Below are 25,098 nucleotides of genomic sequence, written 5' to 3' on the forward strand. Positions count from 1 at the left end.
CCACAGCTTTGCCTGCATACAGTACATTAGATGATTTAATGTTTTGCTAGCATTCATCATCCACAATAACTCTCTTTTGATAAATCATTTCTAATACTGGGTTTTTAGTTTAAGAAAATAGTGGATTACTTTGAGTCCTAATAAAGTAACAGCTAAAATCCACTCCGTGATAGTTCACGTTGCTGGGGTAGTGCCATGGTGCAGCAGTCCTCTGCACACAAGTGGTCACATTGATCATGGGATGCTAATTGGTTGTGGACAGCAGGCTTATGGTATCTGACTTCAGGTTGACAAGTGATAGCCTTCATTTGCATGCAAAGTCTCCTGCTGTCCCTCAGAGATGAATGATGAGATCTGGCATTTTCCGTTACCACTTCTTTGCTTTTTTGTAAGAGAAGGAGAAAAGAGTTAAGAAATCCAAGATTTAAAATGTCACAGAATGTTCTGTGGCTCTCCTTGAAATGGAGGGTTGCTTCAAGCATCTAATTTCTGCCCAGAGTCCAAGAGAAACAGTATGAGTGCAGGTATTCTTTGTGTTCAGTACGCTCCATTCATTACATAAAGTACACTCCAGTTGAGATTTTCATGCATTATATTGCAGGAAAATGCAATTTGAGCTTAGAAACAATTTATTACACTTTTTTCGCTATTTCTCAGGAAACTCATGTTTGCTTTATAAAAAGAGGATACAAGACCCACATTTAGGAAGTGAGTAAAATGATCATGTATAATCTTATCTAGTCTTTGAAATTTATAAATGCAGGGAAACAGAAAGGTGTATTGGCAAATATAGGAGCATGGTAATTTGCTATCATCAGTGAGAGCCCTCTGAGCACAGACTTCTTCTACTTCCCCGCACCCAACCTGCAGAGGCAGCACTGGCAGTAACCCATCTCATCAATGCTATGAAGCACAAGTAATGTTTCATATCAAGAGATGCACTACAGTCAGCTGCCACTGGCATTTGACTTGTGTATTGCAGTGGTGTTAATTGTTCAGTGCTGTTCTAATCACTTTGTGATAGGCACCTTGTGGATTTTTGTCATCTGTACTTCATTAAGGTGCAATCTATGCTGCTGTTTCTATTCCACTTCACCAGAGTCCTCCTAAGTCATGTTCTGTTGTGTAAGTGCCAGCAGAATCCCACCATTTCACTTCCTACAGCCCTTTGCAAATTGACTGCCTTGTAAGAAGGGGGCAGATGGTCTTCCACAAGTCTGCGAACTGGAGGAGCCAGAAGGTCAAAAATGAAGTTCCTTTCTCATTAATATTTTCATAAATTCAGTAAAGATTGTGTAGCATATGATGCTCCTGCACTTCTCTGCGTAGCAGTCTATCATTTACAAGTGCTCAAAGAGCGTCCCGTGTGCAGTAGCTGAAAGCACCTCAGTTGAAGAGGCTGGCAGCAAGACTTCCTGATTTTGCACTTGGAAGTGCCACTTGCCATCATGTGTTTTAAACAGGGACCCTTTGCTACAAGGTCGTGCCTTGTGGCAGGAGATGTTGGAACAGCTCGTAAGAGTGGGACAGACCAATACAACTGGTCATTAAGGATGTGCCTGCTCTCAAAGTCAAAGGGGCAGCAGTCAGGGCCAGCTTCTTGATGCTGGTAGCATCACCTCTCCAACACGGGTCTATTCCAAGGCACTGAGGGCTTAACAGGTTAGAATCAACACCACCAGTCATGATTCAGGAGCATCTGAGTGCTTCAAAATTCATTTGCGTTGAGAGCTGTGTTTCAGGCTGTTCGTTAAAACTGTGATTGTGTTATGTCATAAAAAGAGTTCGTGTGATGAACGCTGATTATTTTCTGCTAATATAGAGATGCTAAACTCGTTCTTGCAGAAAATTGTCCCACAAAGGCAGGCCAAGCGGTGCCTTAAAGCGCTCTTAATCCTGGGTGGAATTTGCAAACGGTGATGTTTGTGGTGCTGGTGGCAGAGGGGAGGCAGCCAGTTGCTGTATCATTTCACCCTGCTGTCCCGAAAGATGCATTTCCTGCTTGAATAGTAATAAATAGAGAAAAACTCTTTGTCACTGGATAATGGCTGCTGGCTTCTGTGCAAGTTCTGAGTTTATTGAGTTTGAGTTTATTGAGAATAAGTGCTCAGCGTTTATTTTCAAAGGTGGAGACATTTATCCTTTGCCAACATTTTGTTGCAGTGGCTTTATTTCTGTTACAGCAAGTGACGGATGAAGGTGCAATCATTTTGTCAGCTTGATACTGCTGTGGTGCAGGAAAGGCTGCTCAATAGCTGAATGCTGAACAGTGCTTTGACTGACTGGTGGCACACTACAATATGGCTAATCAGGGAACACTGCTCCCATATAAACACAGCCTTGGAAAGCGGCATTTTTATGAATGAATTGCTTTTTGTGGTTCTCTGCTGCTTGTCACCTTGTGTGGTAATTTACTGCTGCGCCGACAAAACGAGGAGCGATCGCTGTGATCTGGGACTTGCTGGGGAAGATGTGTTAGAGGCTCAGCCCACAGAGGATACTCATTACGAGCCCGAGTGGGATCCTGAGCCTCTTTAGACAAGCTTTTAACTCTGCAAGTGCACAGTTCAGTCCCTGGCAGCCAAGGCTATAGCTGTCACACTTACATCTGCACAGTTGGCTCACACGTTCGCATAGGTGTAAGCAGCAACATAATGGATAAAGCAGTAGCAGGTCAGGCCTGAAGCATTGCTGTCAGCTGTTGAGAAATCTGCTGGCACAAGCTGCAATTTCAGATGAGCCAAAGGGAGTTAGGTGCATCTTTTCCAAACGGTGTAACGCTGCGCTTCCCGTGGCAGCACGTGCCCTCTGGTTAACATATTGACTTCGCATTTTGCACACAGTTCCGTCTTCATCTCTGGTGTGAAAGTTACAGCATCACCGCCAAGATTTTTAGCTGCCAAAGTAGATGTAAGCTATGCCTGGAAGCATGTGTATTTGAACTACAAGTGAACAAAAGCTTAACTTGGGGTATGAGCTAGTTTCAGATTAAAGACTTGGCATGCTGTTATTTGCCCCAGAGGATGCTATTCAAACACATCAGTTCTGCTGTCAAAAGGTTAGCCAGATTCTTGTTGGAATGATACTGGAGGCTCTGTGTTAATTACTGGTGGGAAGATGCCAGATCCTTTGATTGAAGGAAGTAGGTTGGCATGCAAATTGCCTTGTAGAAGATTTGAAACAATTTTGTTAATTCCCTGCATTCTGCTTCGTATTGGGATAATTGTTCCTTTCATCATTGCAAATTACATGAACCAATGTCCAGGAGGTACATTCATAGCAAAATCATAGAATTAGCTAACGTGCTTTGGGTGCATCACAACCAGAGAAAAAGTCATTATCCACACCAAGGAAGAAGAAAACCTTTCCCCAGTATTTAACTACTTCTTAGTCATATGAACGTACACTTTTACACTTCTGCCTTCAGCGCTCCTAGAGCTTTTTACGTGGTTTGGAAACCAGTTGGAAGTAGGAAATAGTGTAGGGAAATAGAGATGTGTCAGGTAAGTGACTGTGAGGGAGGTGGTGCTTGCAGAGGTGCGTGGCAGTTTCTCTGGCTGCTTGCCATCACTTAGCCCAGTCCAAAAGCTGTTTCTTTGCAACAGTTTTTTATTTTTTTAGGAGAGCATAGGTCAGCTATGTTTGGTTATGGAATGAGATATCTTTGAAATGGTAGTGAAGGAGTGAGCTGCTAGTCTCTTGTGCTGCACTGGCACTTGGCTGCAGATCTCAGGTCTCTGCTTTTCTGAGGCACTTCACCTGGCACAGCATATTTCCAGTATCCATAGAGAAGAAAGAATGAAAGTATGATGTATTATGGGAAAGAAAATGCATGAGGATGAGAACTGCAGAGTTATCAGTGCACTAATTCGTAAGATGTTGTGTCTTGAAACCTCTTGAAGAAACCACCCCCGATTAACTGTGATAACTCAGTTATCGTTCTCAACTTTCTAGTAGAGTGAAAATAAGCCTAGGAAGGACCAACCCTTTGAGCAGTCTCTCTCAAACAGCCTCTGGCCATGTCCACCAAGCTTGGGAAGGAGGCACCAGTGTTTCCAGATGCTTCTCCAGGCTGTCATCCCAGATCTGTGGCTCCAAGTGATGCCTGAGGTAGCATGCCAGCTGTTACTGAGGGCAAAGGATGCAACCCTGTGTGGCACCCTGCAGACTTAATTAAGAGTCATAGAGCTGACGTGTGTAAACATAACCAAAACCATCCCAGCTTTTGTGGGGTTAAATCTTGGGAAGGAAAGTGAAAGCAGAGAACCCCCTGGAGTGCTGTGTTGTCAGGCCCAGTGCCCTGTGAAGGTGCCTCTGGCTGTGTGGCCCCAGGCACTGATGCTTTGGGGAGCATCTCATCCTTGTTCCAGTGTCTTCCCCATAGAAGCATTGCTGCTCACAGCAGCCTAGGAGCATGTCATATTCCAAGGGATCAGAAAAACTTGTAGACAGCTCTATCCCAGCTCTTCCTGTGGCAGTTAATGAGGTATTCATACTTCTTTGCAGAAGTACTACTGTATGTTCTAATAATAGGAAGAATGTATGCAGTGCACTTATTTGTTACAGTTTAGAGTTGTAAGTGAAGCAAGAGTTAGGTGAGAGCACATAATGCTGCTGGGTTTATGAAGGGTTGATACAGTAACAGCATTAGCTTTTTGTTCTAGCTTCACTTTTAGCAAGGCTGGAACTCAGTGCCACTATGATCTATAAAATTATCCAGAGAACTTAAAGGAATTTATCTTAGAGGAATTTGCATTTGAATGAAGGTTGTTTATGGATTTCTGTTGAGTACAGAGATTGTTTTAGATTAGAATCCCTTGCAGCTGAGTATATCTCACTTCTTCTTACTGCTTAAGAAGGACCAATAGTGAATTTCGTGAGATGAATAAGGAATCTTATGTCTGACCTCCAAAATAAGGATGGCTTTTCTTTTTTATAAACGTAAAAGACCCAGTTAATTGCCTTTTAGACTCAAAATCCTTTTGGGCCATTTCACTTCTGCTATGAAGAGCTCTGACTGGCTGCCAGATTGTTGTAATGATTGCTCTCCAAGAACATCATGGCAAAATAGAACCACTTAAAATATGACATACAGGAGCACATTTCAAAGCCTTCCAAAGACACAAATAAAGCTGGAGGAAGTTCTGCTTGGGTTGGGCTGTGAAGGGTGCAGAGTGAGGTGTGCAAAGAACATAAAGCAAGGGAAGACTGAATACACTGGTGCAGCTCAGGTACAGCTACACTGGCACACACTATGATTTAGTACCAGAGGTGAAAAGTAATAATACAAGGGAAGTCTAAGGGTAGAAATGCAAGCGTGAAAAACTAAGGAGAAGCCAATGTGATGGTGATATAACAAAAAGTGAAACTCTGCTGAGGCTCCTTGCAAAGCATCAGTGGCTGCACTCATCTGGGATACTCATCTTGTAAAGGTTATCTGAGCTTCCTTAGTTAGAAGTTTTAGTTCAGTAGTAGCACTGGGTAGGGACATAGTCTTGTTTTGCCCTTCTTTGTGCCTGTTGCTGTATGAATGACTGACAGGCTGTGTTTCTAGTGGTGTTAGCACTGGTTAGCTTATCTTAAAAGTTCCTGTATGGTTTTAGATGTAGCTGCATAGCTAAAAACGTAAGGTTTGTACTTGCCTGGGTTGTTTGCCATGACACAAAGATTTTGAAGGAAGGAAAGGAATTCAGGACTGCCTTGGCTCTAACTTGTACCTTAGCACCAAGGCCCTGGGTTTATAGTCCTATGTGCAGGGTAGGTGTCATCTCTGGAAGTCTGAGCAGCCTAAAGCATCTCTGTAGTATCGATCTCAGTTTCCTCAGGGAAGGTAATGGTATGTCATATCCTGCAAAGCATAGGAGAACATGTTTTTTAGCTTCTCTGTGAAGATTGTCTCCTCTGTTAGGGAGTTTAGAGTGGCTGGCACATAGGAAGGAGGTGCTGGGAGCCCCCCGCCGAGCCTCTCCACTGTGTTTTCCATGGATAACCGGATGCTGTACACAAAAGGGATACACAGCTTCTCCACAGACAGCTCCCGCTGTGCAGCAGTGGGTCTGCCACACGGACATCACAGGCAGATGTCCTTGTCCACAAGATCCTGCAGGATGTGCTCTGTGTTGAGCCAGCCCAATATCTTCCTACCAGGCCCAGAGCACAGCTCGGCCAGCAGCCACAGCATGGCCATCTTCTTCCCAGCCACGATCTGCCATGTTTTGCAATGTCCCCGTGGCCTTCTTTCCCTTGGAGCAGTAGGGCAAGCCAAGCTGGGGTGGGCCTGCATGGCACTGCAGGTGAGCAGACAGGGTAGCTGGAGCAAAGTCTAACTTGGGTAACTATGTTTTCCTGGGGAAAAAGGTGTCTGGGACCAGCTGGCTCCATTTGGTGATCAGTGGCTAGCTAGAGATGGAAGGGGTTTTCTCTGGAGCAGTGGGGAGAGCTGTGTGGTTAGTGTCCTGTTAGCTGTCCTGACTCCTGTGCTTACCTAACTACAGTCTGTTATTTTTGGTATGAGAGATGGCTTTGTTCCTTTGTCAGTTCCAGGTGCAACTGGATACACATCAGAGACTTTCACCCCCGTCTGGGTATTTTTTTGCTTTATAAAACCACTGGGTGTCTGCAGTGCACTTAGCTCCATGATGCAGGGCTGCAGCCAGCAAGCTGATCTCAAAGTGGGTGAAGCGGCATGGGAAAGTGAGCAACTCCTGTGTCAGAATAAGGCTGTCTTCATGTGAGCTTTCCTCCTCCAGAACACGCCTGGAGCGAGGCTTGGGCTGTCCTGTCTGCCACTAGGTGCCAATAACGTGCTGTAAGCAGGACCAGAAGCTAAACTGCTTCACTTATGGCCACGCTTCTGATTTGTCGGTAAGAAATGATGCGACTGTGTTTCACTGTGTGCCAAAAATGATGATTGCTGGGCTCCTCCTGCCTAGCTCTATTGCTCACTGTTTTCCTAATCATGGTGTTGGGCAGGGCTTTTGCTGTGGCTCCCATGCTGTCCAGAGCATCCTATCCAGCATGAAAGTGAAGTGGTGGTAGAGATCAGGCTTTGAGAAGCTGAGCTGAGGCTTGCTCCCTTTCCCACCTAGGGACATAATGAAAAAATGACTGTTGGCCCTTTGTTGATTGCCCCCTGTCTCCAGACCTTGCCTTTGCCCCCTGCCGGGCTCCCAGCTCTGTGGCCCACAACACAGGAGGCTGCATCATGAGAAGCAATGTAGCAACGGCCTGCCTAAGAGCCTGCTGTAGTAGGTGGCTTATTGTCCCCAGTGGCTCTAGAAAACAGTCTTGCAAATGTTAGGACAGGCCTTGCTGTTAACGTTCTGTGCATGGCACTTGACTCCATAAATTGAGGCAAGTGTTCAATGACTTGGAACTATAAAAATCTGAAGATACAGCTCTGTGTTTTTTTAAATTTGGTTCATAATATTCAAACTTACCAAACCCTCAGTTTGAGGTCATTATACTAGCATGTTGTAATTGTCCTTGCAGCCAGCAGTTTCACCGTGATCTCAGAATCACAGCATGGCTTGGGTTGGAAGGGACCTTAAAGCCCCCAGTCCCACCCCCAGCAGGCTGGCTGCCCCCCCAACTCAGGCTGCCCAGAGCCCATCCAGCCCAGCCTTGGGCTACCACAGCAGATGGGGTTTCATGATCCCTTTCCCGCTCTGCTGGCAGTGCTTCTGAAGCAGTGCACCAGGCGACCACTTTCCAGGCTGCAGGCACGTGCTGCTGCTCTTATCCAATTTTATATCCTCCAGTAAGGCAGCTGAAGTCAATGGAAACACACTGTGGAAATGTGTAAGCTTTTATTTCTAAACCCTCAGTAACAATTTTTTCTGTCTTATAAAGTATTTGTAAATCCATAGCTCCATGTGGGAATGAAAAAGAAGTTGAGGTCCCTGTTCATTTTTGACTGAATCCACCAATTCTACCTATTCCTGATGTTACACTATATTTACTGCTGGCTCTTTGGTCTGCACTAGAAATCTGGAAGCAGAGCAGAGCCCACCTCTGCCCCAGCAGAGTTACATGAGGAATTATTTTTTCTGCTTACATGGTTGCATGTTCCTGGCACTTGGCTGGCTCCTCATCCTGTTGGCCAGGCACTAGCAGCTGCTGGAGGGCTGCAGCTGGGGCTGGATTAGTCCCTGACAACACAACAGCACTAAATGACCTCCAAATTTCTCCTTTTACCATCATTGCTTTGGGGCAGTGGAAAGGTTGGAACCCCAGCCCTCTCCTGGCTGCCCCAGGGATGCATTCAGCCCCATCCCACTCACCTCACCCCCTTCCCCGTGGTGAGGTCAGAGGTGGCACAGGGGCCACAAAACAAAACTTGTTTGTCATGTGCTGGAAATGTGTCCTTATTTATTTATTCCTCCCCAAAAAAGCAGTGTAGATGCAGCTGAATTTGTGTCCTGGTGGGTGATGTGTGATGCTGTGATGCAGCAGCTATCAAGCAGGTATGAGGTGTGCTGGGGAGGTGGGGGAAGACAGAAATCCAGCTCCTTTATTTTTGCAGAAGTAGAAATCTGCAGGTACGTGGGCCTCAGATGTGTGTGCAGAAGTGCAGGTCAGTGCCCAGCATCTTCTGTACCTAATGCTGATCGACACACAAGCTCTGGGCCACGGGAAAGACGTTCCTCTTTTACTGGTGATGTGTGGGGAATTGTGAGGATGCTGAGCAGGAGCAGAAGGGTTAGAGGGTTCAGGAGTCGTTCACACATGAAGGAAGGATGCCCTGGTCCATGAGGTGTGAGGGCACCGTGTTGTAGTTGGTGTTGGGGTTGATGTACATGGCCACGAAGGACATGGGCAGGCAATGGCCTCCTGCACCGCCGCCATCATCTCCCACCCCAGGAACTGAGCCACCTTGGTGAGCTCCCAATGGGGAGCCTGGGGCATGGGCCTGTGCTCAGCCCTGGCTCCATCATCAGCCTTGGCCCCTCACTTCCTTTGTGTCCTCGTGGGAGAGGCCTAAGATGGGATGCTCCTTCAGTGTTCTAGGTTGCCACTCACACGGTCAAAGTGGGAGCTGTAGGCAACTGCATGGGGAGCATGCATGAACATCAGCAGGTGGGAGGGCACTGTCAGGTTTTCTGTGCGCACCCATGAATGCCCTCCTGCTTCTGCCAGCTATGGAGTCCTCCAGTTTCCACATCCATGGGTGACGTGATCCTGCAAGGCAGTGACCCCAGGACATGCAAGTGGGATGCCATCATCAACCAGGTGCCATGTTAGAGTTTTCTGCCCCTGGGCTGATGCTTCCAGGTAGCAGAGTGGGGCACTGGTTGCCCCCTGGTTGGAGGAACCAAGTTGGCCAGAAAGGATGGGGGCAGGCTGGTGTTTTGGGCTGCTAGTAGTGGGAGCACTTTTGATAGACACCATGCAGCTGGCAGGCATGCAGTCCCCTTGTATCATGAAGACCTGTATCCCAGCTGCCATCTTACCCAGTTCCTCCTGGGGCAAGGGAAGCACAGTTATGGATTGGAGGAGGTGTACCAGGAGGGACCTAGCAGAGATAAGGGGATGACCAGCCCTACCAGGATCTTGAAAGTCATCATGTACTGCTAATACTGGTCCCTCTGCAGATGATCTATGCATGGCACAACACCAAAGTCACAGCCATCTCCTGTTGCTAGTTTAGGTTGATGGACTAGCTGCTGCCTGGGCTAAGGGCAGCTGTCAGTTTGATCTAACAGAGTTCTGGGCAGGCTCGTTTCCTATCGAATTAAAGTGCTGAGACTTCTGAGGAGGAGGGCAATTTTGCCCTAGTCTTTTACAGAAAAATTCAAATTCACAGAATCGCAGAATTGTAGGGGTTGGAAGGGACCTCTAGAGATCATCAAGACCAACCCCCCCGCCAAAGCAGGTTCCCTACACCAGGTCGCACAGGTAGGCGTCCAGGAGAGACTTGAATATCTCCAGAGAAGGAGACTCCACAACCTCCCTGGGCAGCCTGTTCCAGTGCTCCGTCACCTCACCGTGAAGAATTCAGTGTATAAATTCAGATCAAATAAATTATAGTGATGAATTTTTAACAGAAAAAGCTTTCTAGTAAACTTGAAGTGTTTAATTTCTGTGATGCAAGATGTTATATTTATTTAAAAACAAACAAACAACAACAACAAAACTTCTTTTCTCCAGAAATACTCAGTCTTTTATTTCAAGGTAGCCCAGACTTATACAACTTAGCTGCATGGTCTTGCACTGAGCTCTTAAACTGGGTCACGAAGATGCTGCTCAGGGCTGTGCTGCTCAAAAGTACTGCTTGTCATTCTCTGTCCTCAAGTAGTCACCTGGCAGGAGCAGCCTGGGTATTGTTTCCAGATCTTGCAATGGAGAACAGAAGGTGGTGAGGTCCCAACTTATTGTCATGGATAATCTGACAAGTGGCTCAGCACCACACAGTCATTCTCTCACTTTCTCCCTTCCCAGTGGAATTGGGGAAAGAATCAGCAAAAACAAATAAACACAAATGAAACTTGTGGATTGAGATAAAAAACTGCTTACTAAGATAGAGGAAAAAGTAGAGGAAAAGAGGAAAAAAGGCTGCCCAGAGAGGCTGTGGATGCACCGTCCATCCCTGGAGGTGTTCAAGACCAGGTTGGATGGGGCCCTGGGCAGCCTGGGCTGGTATTAAATGGGGAGGTTGGTGGCCCTGCCTGTGGCAGGGGGTTGGAGATTCATAATCCTTGAGTCCCTTTCAACTTGGTCCATTCTTTGATTCAATGATTAGAGTTTTTATATATATGTGTATGTGTATAACAAGTGATGTGCAAGCAATTGCTTCCTACCTGTTGATCAATGCCCAGCTAATCTCCTGGCTGCATCCCCCAAACTCAGGGCTTTTTCAGGTTTCCTTTCTGCAGGGTGTCACATGGAATGAAATATCCTTTTGGCCAGTTTAGGTCGTCTGTTCTGGTTCTGTCCCCGCCCAGCTCCTTTTGTCCCCTCATCCCCCTCACTGGTTGGGCAGTGCAAGAAGTAGAGAAACGGAACTGTCTTGGGCTCCATACAGCTGCTACAGCGTAGCAACAACTAGAAACATTGGTCTGCAGAAGAAATGTGAAAGCACTTGTGTTATCGATATTGTTTTTCTTCTAAAACCAACATACAGCATCGTGCCAGTCGTCATGAGAAAAACAGCTGAAACTAAGACACTTATGCTTTGAAATGAGCATCCTGATGCCTCCACCTATTTGAGTGGGAGTATAGGTGAGGTGTGAAGCTGTTGGGACTCAATGCACAACATTCTGTGCAAGTTTTCTTTAAGAATCTAAATACCACTTTGGGAAAACTTGAAGACATGTTGGGAATGGTCACACTGAAATGATTACATGGACATTGCAAATGAGTTAAGCGTGTTAACTGAGAAATACTTGATCTAGATATTATATGTAGTTTAAGAGTTAGAAATGGAACTTCTTTCTGTGCTTTGTTTAAGGATGTGAATTGAAATCATTCATTTCCCTGAATCAGCTGCCACTGCAGCCACTAAGAGTTCAGTACTGCTTTGGCAGCCTAGCACCTAAGCAGCAATACCATGTAATAAATGTTTACATACCACCAAGCCTACAAACATTTGATTGCTTACATGACAGAGGTTTTCTTATCCAGTTATTTGTCTCAATTTTTCCATTACATTTTCTCATTTTGTTTTCTAGCTTTACTCACAGACAAGCCTCCAAAGCCATTGTTCCCCATGGAGAATCAGCCAACTGTTATAGATGTCCAGCTGGGTAAGTCTCCTTCTGGGAATAATAGATCCTACACTTCCACTCTGGTAGCAGATAGGAAAATTGAAAGTGCTAAGAAAGCTTTAACGGCATTGTTATTACATGCAAATCAATTTGCAGCTTCTCATTTATAACTGTAGAATTCACTGCCATTGCAATTTGAAGGAATGAACTTGTGTAACATCAGGGAATGGCTGTACTAATTGGTTACACAGGGTATTAAATGTAAAGTTCTGCTGTTCTCTTTAATGTATGATTGATAGGCTAACATATGTCTACATTGGAGTGGTATTGATCAGCTGATGTTCTCCCTAAGACAAATAGTCTCATAAAAGAAATGCTGATTCCTTTAAAAGTTAATGGAAAACAGTACATTTTCAGGTTGTTCTGAAGAAAGGACTTTTGACAAAGATGCTTGTATGCTTTTCTCACTCCTGTTGTATTTTCTTGTGTGATTGCATATCCTTGACTCTCAGCTGGCAGCCTGTATTTTCCCTTGTGTTGAAAGACTGTTAGGAAGTTCTGCAAACTTTGGGGGAACTGCGAGGCATCTTGTTGCTGAATTGCTTGGCTTTGAAGCTTCAGAGGTTTTTTTTTTTCAACGTCTTGAAAATGGATTTCTAATTTTAAGCAGCATAAGCGGAATTGCTGTTGAGGACTGTGGTGCCATGAATTTGAACTACAAGAGATGTCTTGTAGGCATGGGTGCACTGTGTGCTGAAGGTGCAGTGTTTTCCTTCCTCTAAAGCTTGATTCTCTTCCTCTGTTACACCAAAAATTGGTTAGGATTCAATGGTGGAACGGTGTTTAAAGGCAAGCAGAGTCAGAATGGAACGTGTAAGGAGGCTGGTAAGTGTGGCAAAGCCTTTTGTCTGGTTTTCTGACATCAGTTTTTTAAACTAGGTGCCTAACATTTTCAGCATAACACTGGAGATGCCACGGAATATTTAAAAACAAGGCTGGAATTCCTGAATGTGATGGTTGAATTGTGGCAAGAATGTGAATAATTTGTGCCCTTTCCTAAACTTATTCTCACATACCTGAATGGATCTGGGAGGCAGGCAGGACTTGCACAGGGAAGGCAGCAGCAGATCTGGGCTGCAGCCAGTGCCTGCTGAGTGCTGCACACTCAGGTGCCCTTCCTCAGGACCTGTGTGTAGCTGAGCACAAAGTGACCCTAAAATGAGGAAATACTCCATGGTGGGTCCAAGGCCACAATCAGAAACTCACCAAAACTAACAGCAAAGCAGTCTCATCGAGGTTTGGATCAGCCCCAAAGGCTGAATATGGTCCCCAGGTGCAGCTTCTTTAAAGTCAACTTGCTAATGATTTCCCCTGGGAGCGTGCCGTCCCTGCACGCAGCTGTGTGATAGAGGCACTCCGGGTGCACTTTCATTGCGTCTTCATTTCCTGCTCCAAGTTCCATCAGGACTCTGTTGATTTTGTACCGAGTTTCTTCTTTCTTCCTACGTGAAAACATTTTGTTGTGACTGATTAAAAAGGGTTTGATTAAAATAAATAAGTAAGTAAGATGGAAACAAACAAAACCCTTTCTCTCCTTGGAGATATGGCTCCAAAACAGGATTTGGCAATATCTCCAGAGCGAAATATAAATCTTGCATCATTATGTGCTGAAATGTATTCTATTAGTTGTCCTCTAAGATCAGGGAATTTACATATGGTGCTTTTATTCTGATATAATAATGCATTTGGTTGTTGCCAGTAAACCATATTATGCTGTAAATGTTTAATGTTTGTGGAAGAACCTGAAAGATTTCTGTGATATACAGTGAAATTCACCGTACACCCCTAATTTTAAATGGCCGATAAATGGAGCTGGAAGGGTCTCAGGGAACACTTCAGCTTGTGGGTGGCCCTGGAGCCATGCTGACCTCTGCTGTGTGCTGCTGCCCCACTCCGAGCACCGGGCTTTGTAGGAAAGAGAATCATTTGGCTGCAGTAAGGTAACAGGATGGAGTTCTCTGTAAGGTCAGCTGCTGGAATACTCTTTTGAAACCTTGCTAAGCTCCTTGGAGTTTTGAACAAGTGATGTTCTTCTGGGCTGGATTAGGCATGAAGACAAAGTTTGTTTGAAAAGATGTGTGTTTTAGAGGGCCTGCAGACCTCGGGGTTGAGGCACCCAATAGTGCCAAATGCTTGCTCTACCCGTGGTCCTGCAAGTGCGAATGCGCCTCTAAACTACAACAGAAATGGAGGTTAATTCATCTGCTTGTTCTGCAGGGATTATTTTAGATTTCTATTGGAAAGCTAATCTCTAAAGAAATGGCTGTCTTTGCCTTATGAGATTTATAGTTATTCTAGCATTATTCTAAGCAAGGAGCGCAGTGCAACGCAAAATCTTCCTAGAACTCAGGGCAGCAGCCTGACTATTCAGCAGCTTATTTGACCTGATTGCAGACTTCAGAACTCACCTTTTGGCTTTCACGTTTTGTAAGAAGATTCAAATGAAACTAGTTATGCGCAATTCTTATCAACAGTGGATAAAAGAATTTCTTTGGGCTTCAAACATAGCCCAGAGCCAGCCTTGTTCTTAAGGAGCATGCATGTACTTCTTGCTTGTTCCTTTTTCCTTTGGAATTTGACAGAGATCAAAACCTTGTCAAGGTTATAGAGAAGCAGAAGCTAGTATTTGCGTCTTTCTTGTTTTCTGTATCTGCTTGCATTGGAGAAACAGGGAGGGAAGAGAGATGAACACAAAAGAGAATCCCAGAGGACCAGAGAAATAGTCCAAAACAATTTCACTGTCTTGGATGCTTTGGCAGGTCAAATAATTACTTCAACTCTGGGCAAACCTAGAAAATAACAACTGTTTATTTGTTTACTGTTCATTTGTTTTGTACAAGAAGGGGGAATAAAACAGTACTACCAAATTGTTTGTTTTATAGCTTCTGGCATTGGGACGATAGTGTGGCAATAGTACTTTATTGCACGATAATACAGAGGGTTGAATCTTATATCTTGAGTGAATGCTTTTGCAAATATGAGGTTAATCTAATATAATATCATCTGCTTCCCGAGAAGGATATTCCCTCTCTACAACTCCCTGAAATGAGGTTGTGGCAAGGCAAGGGTTGGCCTCTTCTCCCACATGACAGCATTAGGAGAGGGAATGGCCTCAAGTTGCACCAGGAGAGGTTGAAGTTGAAAGCTGGGACAAATTTCTTCTCCAAACACTGATTAGATGCTGGAACGGACTGCCCAGGAAGGTGCTGGAGTCACTGTCCCTGGAGGTGTTCAAGCACCATGGAAATGTGGTACTTGAGGACATTGTTTGCAGGGTGGAATTGGTGGTAGGTGGACGATTGGAATAGCTGTCTTTTTCAACCTTAATAATGATTCTATGATTCTATATTCCTGAGTTACTTCCATAGATCAAAACCTAATTTGATTGTCTGAGGCAGGAAATAGCGTGACTTCAACAGAAGGCTCTGGAGACAGCACTGAGTAAGTTTTTTACCATAAATCCTTACTTTTCTGTTTTCAGAATGTGAGTGTCTCTCTTGGTCTGAATTTGAACTTAATAATGCTTATGTCAACGTGATTCAACGTAGTTGTTCAAAGATTTGTTTTTGTATTTATTCTGTTGCTTTAGCAATATAAAACTAACTACCAACATGGATTGTTCATACTAAATCAGAGAGGCTAAGGAAACCCTGATATGACTGGGATTTTGATCTTTTCTATATCAGAAGTCTTCAGACTGTGGTACAGTAAGCACACTCTGCTAATTTCTTAATTTAAATTTTAAACTCATTTCTGGCTAACTTTGTTCCCCCTTAGTTCTTTGTGAATGTGGAAAGAAAGATGAGCAACCCTTTGCATTTTGATTACATGGTTACTAGCTACAAGCTAAGGCTTTCTGTTAATTCTATAATGCTACACAGTGATTGCAATGTTAAGTTGGTCTTTTCCTTGGGAATATTTAGTGAGATCTAGGTGAGGCAGGAGTGAATGTTCATGTCTGTATTAAATGTGGTTGTATCATCTACTTTTAAATTGGGAACTGGCTTTGTTTTCAGACCTTTACTTAAGAAATGTAGCAGGAGAAAGCAAACCAACAAACATCTATGTTAATTTCCTGAACAAGGAAAATATCAAGGGATTTACCTCACTGACTTCATGGTATTTTCTGTGTCTAAAGATGCTGAGGGAAGCAGACATGCATTTTATGAGGATTCTCATTTTTCCTAATAGCTGACCTGTTCAGAAAGATTTTGTTTCTAAAAGATTTAACAGTGCAATTCCTTGGGACTAGTTATTAAGAAGATCAATAGTAAGAGCGTGAACCAAGCATGAGGGAACATGCAGAGTTACTGTATCTGCTGACAGGAATGGGATAGAATAAAAATAGTATTAAAAAAAATAATTGTGGAAGGTCCTTTGTGTTTGAAGCGCTGGCTCCATGCTCTTCTGGTGAGACCCGGAGCTCTTGCCACTGTCTGAAATGGTGGGGCAGCCCAGGTACACAGCTGCAAAGTGTTCTTGGCCCCGGTGGGGTGGGCACAGGAGCATGCCAGGCTGCCAGGTCTGCTGCCTAAGTGCATGGAGCTGCTGCAGCTGCTTCTTCTGAGAGCTCGTCACTGCATCAGGCTTGGAAGGATTTTCTTGGGAATGGAAAAGGCATTTGTCTGATCTTCAAATCGAACATCCCTTCACTTAGGTGGGGACAACATGAGGAAACAGCATTCTTTCCTCATTCACTTCACCTATTCTGTGAGGAAAGCTTTGAGGTGTTAGATGTAGGTCGCTCCCCCTTCGTGTCTTCCCAGCTTAAAAAAGGTCTTATTATTATTTAGAAGTCAGTCTAACTGACTTCTCGCCTTTGATTTCCTGAGATACATCAATCAATACAAAATCAAAACCATATGAAACCGGAGCCTTGACGTGAGATACAGCAAACAAGTAGGTAATATAACTTCTAGTGGGAAATAATGTAGCAATCAGCAATTCTGCTTTAACTGTTTAAATCAGCCTCTCAAGATATGACTTCTTTTCCTGTCAGAACAGCCTACAAATATTAGTGCTGTAGCAGTCTGTAAATGCAGTAATGGTGCTGTAAGTGGTGTACTGGGCTGTGTTTCCTGTCCAAATGGTTACATCATGCACATGAGATGCCCTGCAAAAAGAAGACTGAAAGCTGTCCATAGAGACTCAATTGCTCTCTCCTTGTTTGGTGCCTGAGTATGGGATGGGCGAGTCCCTGTTCAGTGCATGGGAGTTGGATTAGATGACCAGTAAGGGTCCCTTCCAACTCAGATAATTCTGTGAAGTCTTGTCTCAGTCCATGTCACCTTGCTCTGTCTGGGTGAGATGACCCAGCACCCCAGGCTGGGAACACAGGTCTGTGTGCACTGGGTGGCCAGGAAGAGGTGAGGCTGAGAGCAGAGGAGGCACGTGGGTGCTATCTTCACCCCAGCCAAATATCAATTCCCTCCATCTGCAATTGTCCCTATACTGTGTCCTCATATCACAGCCATATCCCCACACCCTCTGTGCACCTCTGCTGCCTGCAGGAGCAAGCTAGGACCTTTCTGCTATCTGCAGCACTCCCTTTCTCCCCAGCTGAGCTGGGACATCCCCTTTCTTCCCACAGGAGAGCAAACCCCACGCCCTGTTCCTTTCCCTTGAGTGGTTATGGATGTGCTGTGTAAATGACCCAGGCTCTGTGCTGGAGAAATCCCTCCCTTTCAGTGGTGCAGACTGTAATGCCAAAAGCTTTGTGTTCCTGCACAGAAATACATGAAGAAGCAGTTTTCACTAAGGAATGAAGAAAAACCAGGTGTACATTTTTGAAGAGCTGCCTGCATCTGCAGCACAAGGGCTGCAGCTCTGCAGCTATTCCAGCCATGCGTGCCCGTGTGAAGGGATGCAGGATTTGCATCTATTACAGTCATTTTGTACTGATCTGCAGGGAATATTAGAGACAAATTGTCTGACATTTAGGTTTAGAAGTAGTTCCCTAAATACTGTAAGTGTATTACTGCTAATGCTTTGATGCTAATTTGGTACGTTGTTAATATCCCTGCTTCTCTCAGGGATAATGGGAAAATGCTGTACTTCAGAGAGTTGGGGCTGGGTTCTGTTGTTCAGCTGCTATAAATCCTCCATTGTTTTAACTCCTGTGTGGTTAATCCAGATTTCTACCTGTGAAGCAGGAAGCAGAGTGCTATTTCACATTTCTTCCTTTCGCTTTAGTTGGCTTGGAAAGATAGTACCAAATTCTGGCTGCTGGTCCATAGCTTTCACATCCATGGGATCTATGGGATTGGCACAAATACGTCAGCAAGCAAGATTTGGCACTTCCAGAATTCTTCTTTTATGCTTCTGTAAACAATCTGTTTCTCGTGTTGATTTCAGTGATCATTACACCTGTCTTATGCTCTGAGAACAAAATAAAACCACCTTTATGGAAAATACTGATGATGTGATTGCAGCTACCGTCACAATTACAGTATTTCAGAAAAATCTGTTGTGTTTCTTTTACTGAAAGAATGTGGTAAAGAGGGAGCACCCCAGTATGTACTGGTTTTGCACATCTTCAGTGGCATTTGTGCAAGGTCAGTTTAAGGAATGACTCAGAACATCTCCGGTAAGAGCTTCTCTGCAGGTGGGGGCAGGTTTGTGTGAGTGTCAGGATGTTCATCTTTAGCACTTCACTGGATCTAAGCTGTCATTAACAAATACAGCCATCAGTTAAACCATCATGGGTGTGCCGTTCTGCTGGGCTTCACTAACAGAGCTCCTGTTTGGTTTCTGGATGTGTGGCATTTGGCTTGGGTCTGAAAAGCAGGCACCAGATCATTTCTGCAGAAATGAAGCTCAGTTTGGGGAACAGAAATTAGAACAGATGTTCTCACTGGAGAGCAGAGGATTACAGTTTTTGGTAGCAGCAATTATTTGTTCTGCCAGAATTGTCCCGGCTTCGCTCTGGAGTTTGTCCTCTGTAGAAGTGAGGGTAGCACTCATCTATTTTCCAGGAATGTTGCAACAGTAAAATCGGGAGGTATCAGAGAAGTGCTTTGTTAAGAGCAAGAAGGAGCACAGATGGGGAAGGCTATAGAGATTGAGTCGGAAGGGACTCACAAGGATCACTTACCTGGCGAGACTACCAACCCCTGTGAGTGAGAGCAGTGTCCAAATGCTCCCTGAGCTCCAGCATCTCGGGGCCTCGTGCACTGCCCTGGGGAACTGGCCTGGCTTAGACCAGAGCTTTCTTCTTGGGTTTATTCCCTTTCTGTTTCTGAGCACAATTGCATACACTGAGATATTTGACTGTGCAGTCCTCAGACATATGCTGCTGTGCACTGAGTGTCAGGCGGTATTAATGTTCCAGAGGACAGAACCACAGGGCAAAGTTTGCACCATTTCCATGCTTGTTAGAAACACTGTCACTGGAAGGGATTCATGTTCTGCCATTTTACATTCCCTCTACAGTGTTTGTCATATGAATGAGTTATTAGGCTGTGAATGCCTCATATATTCTGTAAATTACAGGGTAGAAGCATTCAGCAGTACTATTTTGACCTTTTCAGCATTCTGCGATTTGCAGGGCATGCCATTCCACATCTCGTGTTTATGGCCTCACTAAAATGTAGGGATGGAGCCGAGTGGGCAAACAGTCAAAATACACAGGGCTGCAAAAGGTCAGGGTCATGCATCACAATGCCTCTGTTCAGTGCGCAGTGGAGATTAAAATCTTGGCTAACCATTCTTAGAATTTCTCTTTTTTCGCTGAAGAATAACTTAAAATTGTACTTTGTGATCTGTTCCAAAAGCAGTGGCACAGAAAATGAAGAGTGATGGCATAAACTTTCTTTCTTTCTTAAAATTTCAGAATTGTAACGTCATGATTGTGGAGGTCATGAAAATCAAAGCTGTCATAGTCCTGAAGAAATGAGGAGAAATTCCACTCACGAAATCCTTGCTTCATTTAATCCATTATATAGCTTTTGCTTTTAGCTTCATCCCTTTGTTTCTGTCCCGCAGAAACAAATGGCTTGTTTTAGGAAATGAAAGTCTGACTGTTAAAGCTGTTCATACGTGAGACATTTCAGCCCAACAAAGTCCAAATGAGAAAGAGTCAAAACAAAATTTCTCTAGAAATGAAAAGATACTTTTCCAACCTACTGAGGACATGTGGTAAATGAATTCTCAGTGCTCATAATCAGACTGAAAGTAAAACTATAGAAAGCAGTGAGCTGTGGAAAGGTGGTAAAGGCACACTGCTTTCTATGGCGTGTTTGTACTTTGGCAACCTGGTTTCACAGTAGAAGACTGCACCTTTCTACTACTGGCTGTGCTGTTGTTATCTGCTTCTACCGTGGGCAGCTTATTAATTTTAACATGCTTGGCTGTAGTCCCATGAACAAATTAATGTGATTGGTCAGGAAAATGTCTTGTGAGATTTCTTTGGAGCTTAGTCAGGTGTGTAGTCCTCCAACCCAGAGGAGCACAGGAGTAAGCATATAAGTCATTGAGCAATGCTTTACATTGCTCAAATCCAAATCTTACTGACATGCTTGTATGTGGCATTAATTAAAAGACATAAGTAAATCTAATTTTACATCTAACAGAATTTTAAATCTAAATGATCTGCACATGGCACTGCTAGAAACTCAGTTCCAAAATGTGCAAATGGTGCTAGATGCTTTGCTTCTCAAGTGTTACACAGATCTTCCCTCCCCACTCATCCAGGCACATTTCATAAATGCATCTGAACTTGATGGACTCTTCTGAATATATTTTTTTCTGCTAAGTTCTGAATATGCAGGATTGAAAAGTAAATCTGGTTTGATTGGGCAGGCTCGGCAAATGAAGCTTTCTGTTTCCTGATTACATTACCATTAACTCTTTTTAATAATTTCCTGATCTGCACTGATGAATTCAAAATCAAATTTATAGATCATATTCTGCAGCCTATCATTCAAATCGTTGATGCTAATAAATATACTCCAGTCAGACTGCTGCTTTGTTGGAGGATTTGAGCACTTGTGCTGTTGTTTTATCAGGTAAGATGAATGCATGAAGAACTAGAGGAAGCAGAGGGTTTCATTGGTAAGTGCAGTGGCTATTTGTGGTTCAGTTTGATCTGAATTCACCTGGCTTTCGTGCTTTTTTCGTGCTCAGGTTCCAGAGGCTGCCCTGTTTGCAATAAGAAACCTGCATTACTGAGCATCGGTGGTGAAGCACTTCCCTTTAGGAGTATAATTTAGCTTTTCTAAATACCATCTGACACAACAAGTGGTGTGTAGATACTGACTTGTTACTCCCACTGTGGCACCTCTGCTCCTGGGAAGGTCTGGTTGCGTTCTGGCAGTCACTCAGATGCAGCAGCCAGGTGGGCTTCTCTTGGTTTTGGAATTTGGGATTGCAGCATCTCCCAGCCCCATGTGTCTCTTTGCAGCCTGGCCAGTTCTTATGATGTGATAAGCCTCTTATTACAGAAGATTCTCAAGCAAACTTGTGATCTCAAACATAGAAAATTTCAGCAAGCATTTGGGGCTTACAGGCTGTAGTTTTGCTTGGAAAATAAGTAGGAATCCAGAGGTGAATTACAATGTGTCACATGTAACAGCAAAACATGGGTGTCTTGGATGATTTTATGAGTAGCTTTTTTGGAAGAGAGACCAACAGGTCCTCCTTGGGACTTTGCAAGTATCTTCTTTTCTGTGCTATTGTTCTATCAGGTCCTTCATGTTTATCCATCCTACCCGACGTCCTTTGCCAGCTGTGCATTGAGTTGTTTTCATTGTGCAGTGCTCCTCGCCACGCACCCAGAGATGTTCTGGTTTTTCTCTCCTTGTACGTACTTGTAGGTACGTATCATACTTGTTTCCTCTAATGCCTGATCCATCTGTCTAGCAGTGAAATCCCCTTCAGAGTTTACTCATCTAGTTTCTGACCAAATTCATGAAACTTACCAAAATCTCATGACTGAGAAAGCTTTGGGGAATTTCTGTGGTAATTAGTATTTTCAAGTGGAGATACTGTGATTGTATTTAGACATCTCAAAAGTGCATCACTTTAAACAGAAGGATTTTTTAGGGGAGGAAAAAAAGCCATGATGGGAACTTCTGAAATGAAGATTTTTAGAGTAATTGATTTGGGGTGGAAGTCGGTCTGTAAGAGAGGCTGGCATCTTGTCACTAGAAACTCAAGGATATTTTGACTCTGAATGGAAAACAATTAATTTAAACTCAGAATTTCTGATAAACCTCATCTGCTGCTTATGTCCTCAAAGTGATGTAAGCCTTAAACAGAAGTGGGGCAGAGGTACTTGGATATGAACAGGTATGTGGTCCTGTAGCATGCTAACCATTGTCCCATAGCAACACGGGCAGAGGTCCTGTTCTGGCACCACCTAAATGTCACTCTTAGAAGCCATTACTCTCCTCATGGTTATGCTTCTGGTTGCACCAGATCTGGAAGTTGGTGGCCCTGACTTGTGGCAGGGAGGTTGGAACTCGGATGATCCTTGAGGTCCCTTCTAAACTAAGCCAATCTGTGCACCAAGAGGTTATGTTTGTTCTGAATCTTTGGAAAATCTGGGAATATATAATTTTTTTCCTTTTGTAACAGAAGCCAGAGAAAAGAATTAAATCATTTTGTGTTGTTGCGTTTGTTTTTTTTTTTTTAACTAGACAATATGAAATGAGATCAAAAGTGGGCAACAAAACAGCTGATGTGAGTAAAGACTTGTTTCTTTGCTTTGCTCATGATTGACATCACTGGTTTTCAAAGCTGGTTTTGGCTGTTAAATCTAACTTACTTCCCACATCAACTCAGCTGAAGCAGAAGTGTAAGTGGGAAGGAACCCAATGTTCTCTGACATGATCTCTCAGCGGAATGCCACATCTGCAGAGTCAGACACTTCAGTCCCCACAAACACCTGTTTTAATGAACAGCCAATTTGCTCATGCTTGCTTATGCCTGTAAATAACATCTGTTGCTGGCCAGTTGTCTACCTGAATATAGTATCTTTCTTCATCAGTTAAAGCCTCTGCTGCATAACTGGTCTGACTTATTTTTATCTGGAGATGGGAGTTGTCCTCTCTACCTTTAATGTCCTTCTTGAGAGAACTGATAGAAAATAGGAAGTCTGCATCCTCCTGGGCAGGTAGAGCACTCAGAGCTTTGGATACACATACAAATAAACACATTTTTCGAGCAGGATGTTAGTAAAACACAGCATAGACTCACTGAGAAATGATGATGGATCACTGTAACACTAAAGGCATTCCCACAGTGAATCTGGCTTTAACGTTGCCTCAAGATCTGCAATCCAGAAAGGTGCCCAAACCTTTTTAATGGGTGGGATGCTGATAATATGCTTCAGAGGAGCTTTCTTCTTAACAGCAACATCCTCCTGATAGCAGGCAGTCCCAAACAGCATGCCAGCTAGAAGGAGCCTGGGCAGCTGATCCATCCTTCTGGAGCTAGTTAAGAAGTAAATAAAGCTATTGCACTGTGTAATCTCTAAGTAACATTCTGCCTTCTCCTTTGCAGAAAACAGTCTGTTGTGTTTGTTAGTGGTGACAGAGCTAATTCTTTTGTTTTCTTCCCATGCTACACTACTGAAGTGAATTCAGTTGTTTTATTGCTTTTCTTACTAAACATTCCTAATGGTGTTACTAGAGACCGTCATACCTCATGTCTGTAAGTGAACAGCTGCTTTTGACCTCTGCCCACGCACGTAATAAGTAACATTTTGCCTGCCATCCAATTTTCACCAATAATGTTGAATTGATGATACAAACAAGCAAGTAAAATTGAGGGGCTCACAAGTCAGAGCAATCACACAGTGAGATTTATGCAGGAGCAGTAAAACAGATGACCATCTTCTGAATCCAGTAACTCAAAATAGTACAGCCAGCAAGGAGCACATCTCTAACCTCGTGAAAGTAAAACTGTCACCTAAGCCTTGCAGCAGATTTTTGTACACCAGCCTGTGCTGTTTTTTAACAAGATAACAATATCCAAATCTTTCATCCTCCATGATAATTCTGCCCAACAAATGGCACTGGTGATAAGTCGGGTCAGTGGAAGCCAATCCAAACTGCTTGTGGTTTGATTTACATTCTATAGAAGCTGATCTGCACAAAGTGCTGAGAAAAGAGTAGGTGCTTCTGTGGCCCCTGATTGAAAAGTGGGATTATTCACGTTATTTCTTCTTACATTCTGTCTTTAAAAAGAAGTACTTGTGCAGTCCAAGCTCTGTCTGCTCAGTGAGAGAGGAAGCAACCCTTAAGCCTCATCTGAGCAATCAGCAGTGGTAGGTTGTTTTGAGTCTGTAATGCACCCTGACAAGGGAGGTCACTGAATTCAGGTAGGCAAAAATAAAAGTTAAATTGAATAAAAACAAGTGAAACCCTGGGACAAAATTGCAATATTCTGGTTTTATTTTTGAGGCATTTGATGAGCGCACTGGGATTTTCTGAGTGTCTGTCACCAAAGCTGCATGGTAAATACCTGGAAAGCAAGTGACAAAGCACGGAAGGGAGCTGGCTACTCTGTGAGTACTGAGCAGAGATTTTTCATTTCATCCATCATTCAAAGCCTGCTGCAGTGCTTCCAGAACTTTACTAAGCATATCTAACGTAGGGTGGAACAAGGCCGTTCTGTTTGTAACCTATGCAACTCTACCCCTGAACTGAACACTGAGTTGGCTTGTAATTGCTGCTTGCAGTACCGTGGTTAATCCTACAGAACATTGTGTGGCTCTGTGCACTGCTTTTTAGGGTATGTGAAGTTATTGGATCTCAGAAGTCATAAACTGGAGCACTGTGAATCACAAGACTGACTCAAGTGGTGAGACAGCTGGACCGCAGGCAGTGCCAGGTGTAGCTTCTTGTTTCATAGAGCTTGGCTTTGGGAACTCGGGCTTGAGCTTAACACCTTTCAGAGGATGATGTTTCCAGTTTCCAACAATACAGTTACAAGCATCAGAGGCAGGGAAAGCAGACAGAAGGAAATGATTGCTCAGTGGCCTAAAAGAGAAGGATATGCTTGTGCTCAGTCGGAGCTGACAGGTGCGTGTAGCTAGTTGAGTTTGTTGGTTTGGGTGTTTGCATTTGTTGCTTGAGCCCAGTGGACACTGCTGCCATTGTGAAGCTTTTAACTGCAATGAACTGCAACCAATTACCCTACGATTGCTGTGATAATCAGACTGTTGATCTCAGACTGCTTCTGGCCTGATTTTCAGAGCTCTTGCCTTACAAAGCATTTCTCTTTCACGGTGCAGGAGGGCAGGGGAAGGGCAGCTCCTAGGGGAAGGAGGAGCTCACCCAAGCAAGCTTTTCTTTGTTTCGCTCTTCTTTGAACGTGGCTTTTTTCCTTC

General features: G+C 43.9%; 1 protein-coding gene across 4 annotated transcripts in view; it reads left to right on the forward strand.

The window, feature by feature from the left end:
• Nucleotides 1-25,098, forward strand: part of LOC104912217 (X-linked interleukin-1 receptor accessory protein-like 2) — a 262,419-nt gene that overhangs the window by 231,536 nt on the left and 5,785 nt on the right. For 3 of the 4 annotated variants that reach the window (XM_019618318.2, XM_031554710.1, XM_031554711.1), the window contains exons 6-7: nucleotides 11,670-11,744; nucleotides 12,528-12,640. In XM_019618318.2, coding sequence (XP_019473863.1) covers nucleotides 11,670-11,744; nucleotides 12,528-12,625 — 173 coding nt within the window. In that variant the 3' untranslated portion in view covers nucleotides 12,626-12,640. Of the gene's footprint in view, nucleotides 1-11,669; nucleotides 11,745-12,527; nucleotides 12,641-25,098 lie in introns of those variants that run through there. The other variant, XM_031554712.1, reaches the window with a different exon arrangement.

This window comes from Meleagris gallopavo, chromosome 9 (assembly GCF_000146605.3).
Source record: "Meleagris gallopavo isolate NT-WF06-2002-E0010 breed Aviagen turkey brand Nicholas breeding stock chromosome 9, Turkey_5.1, whole genome shotgun sequence".
Taxonomy (NCBI): Eukaryota; Metazoa; Chordata; class Aves; order Galliformes; family Phasianidae; genus Meleagris; species Meleagris gallopavo.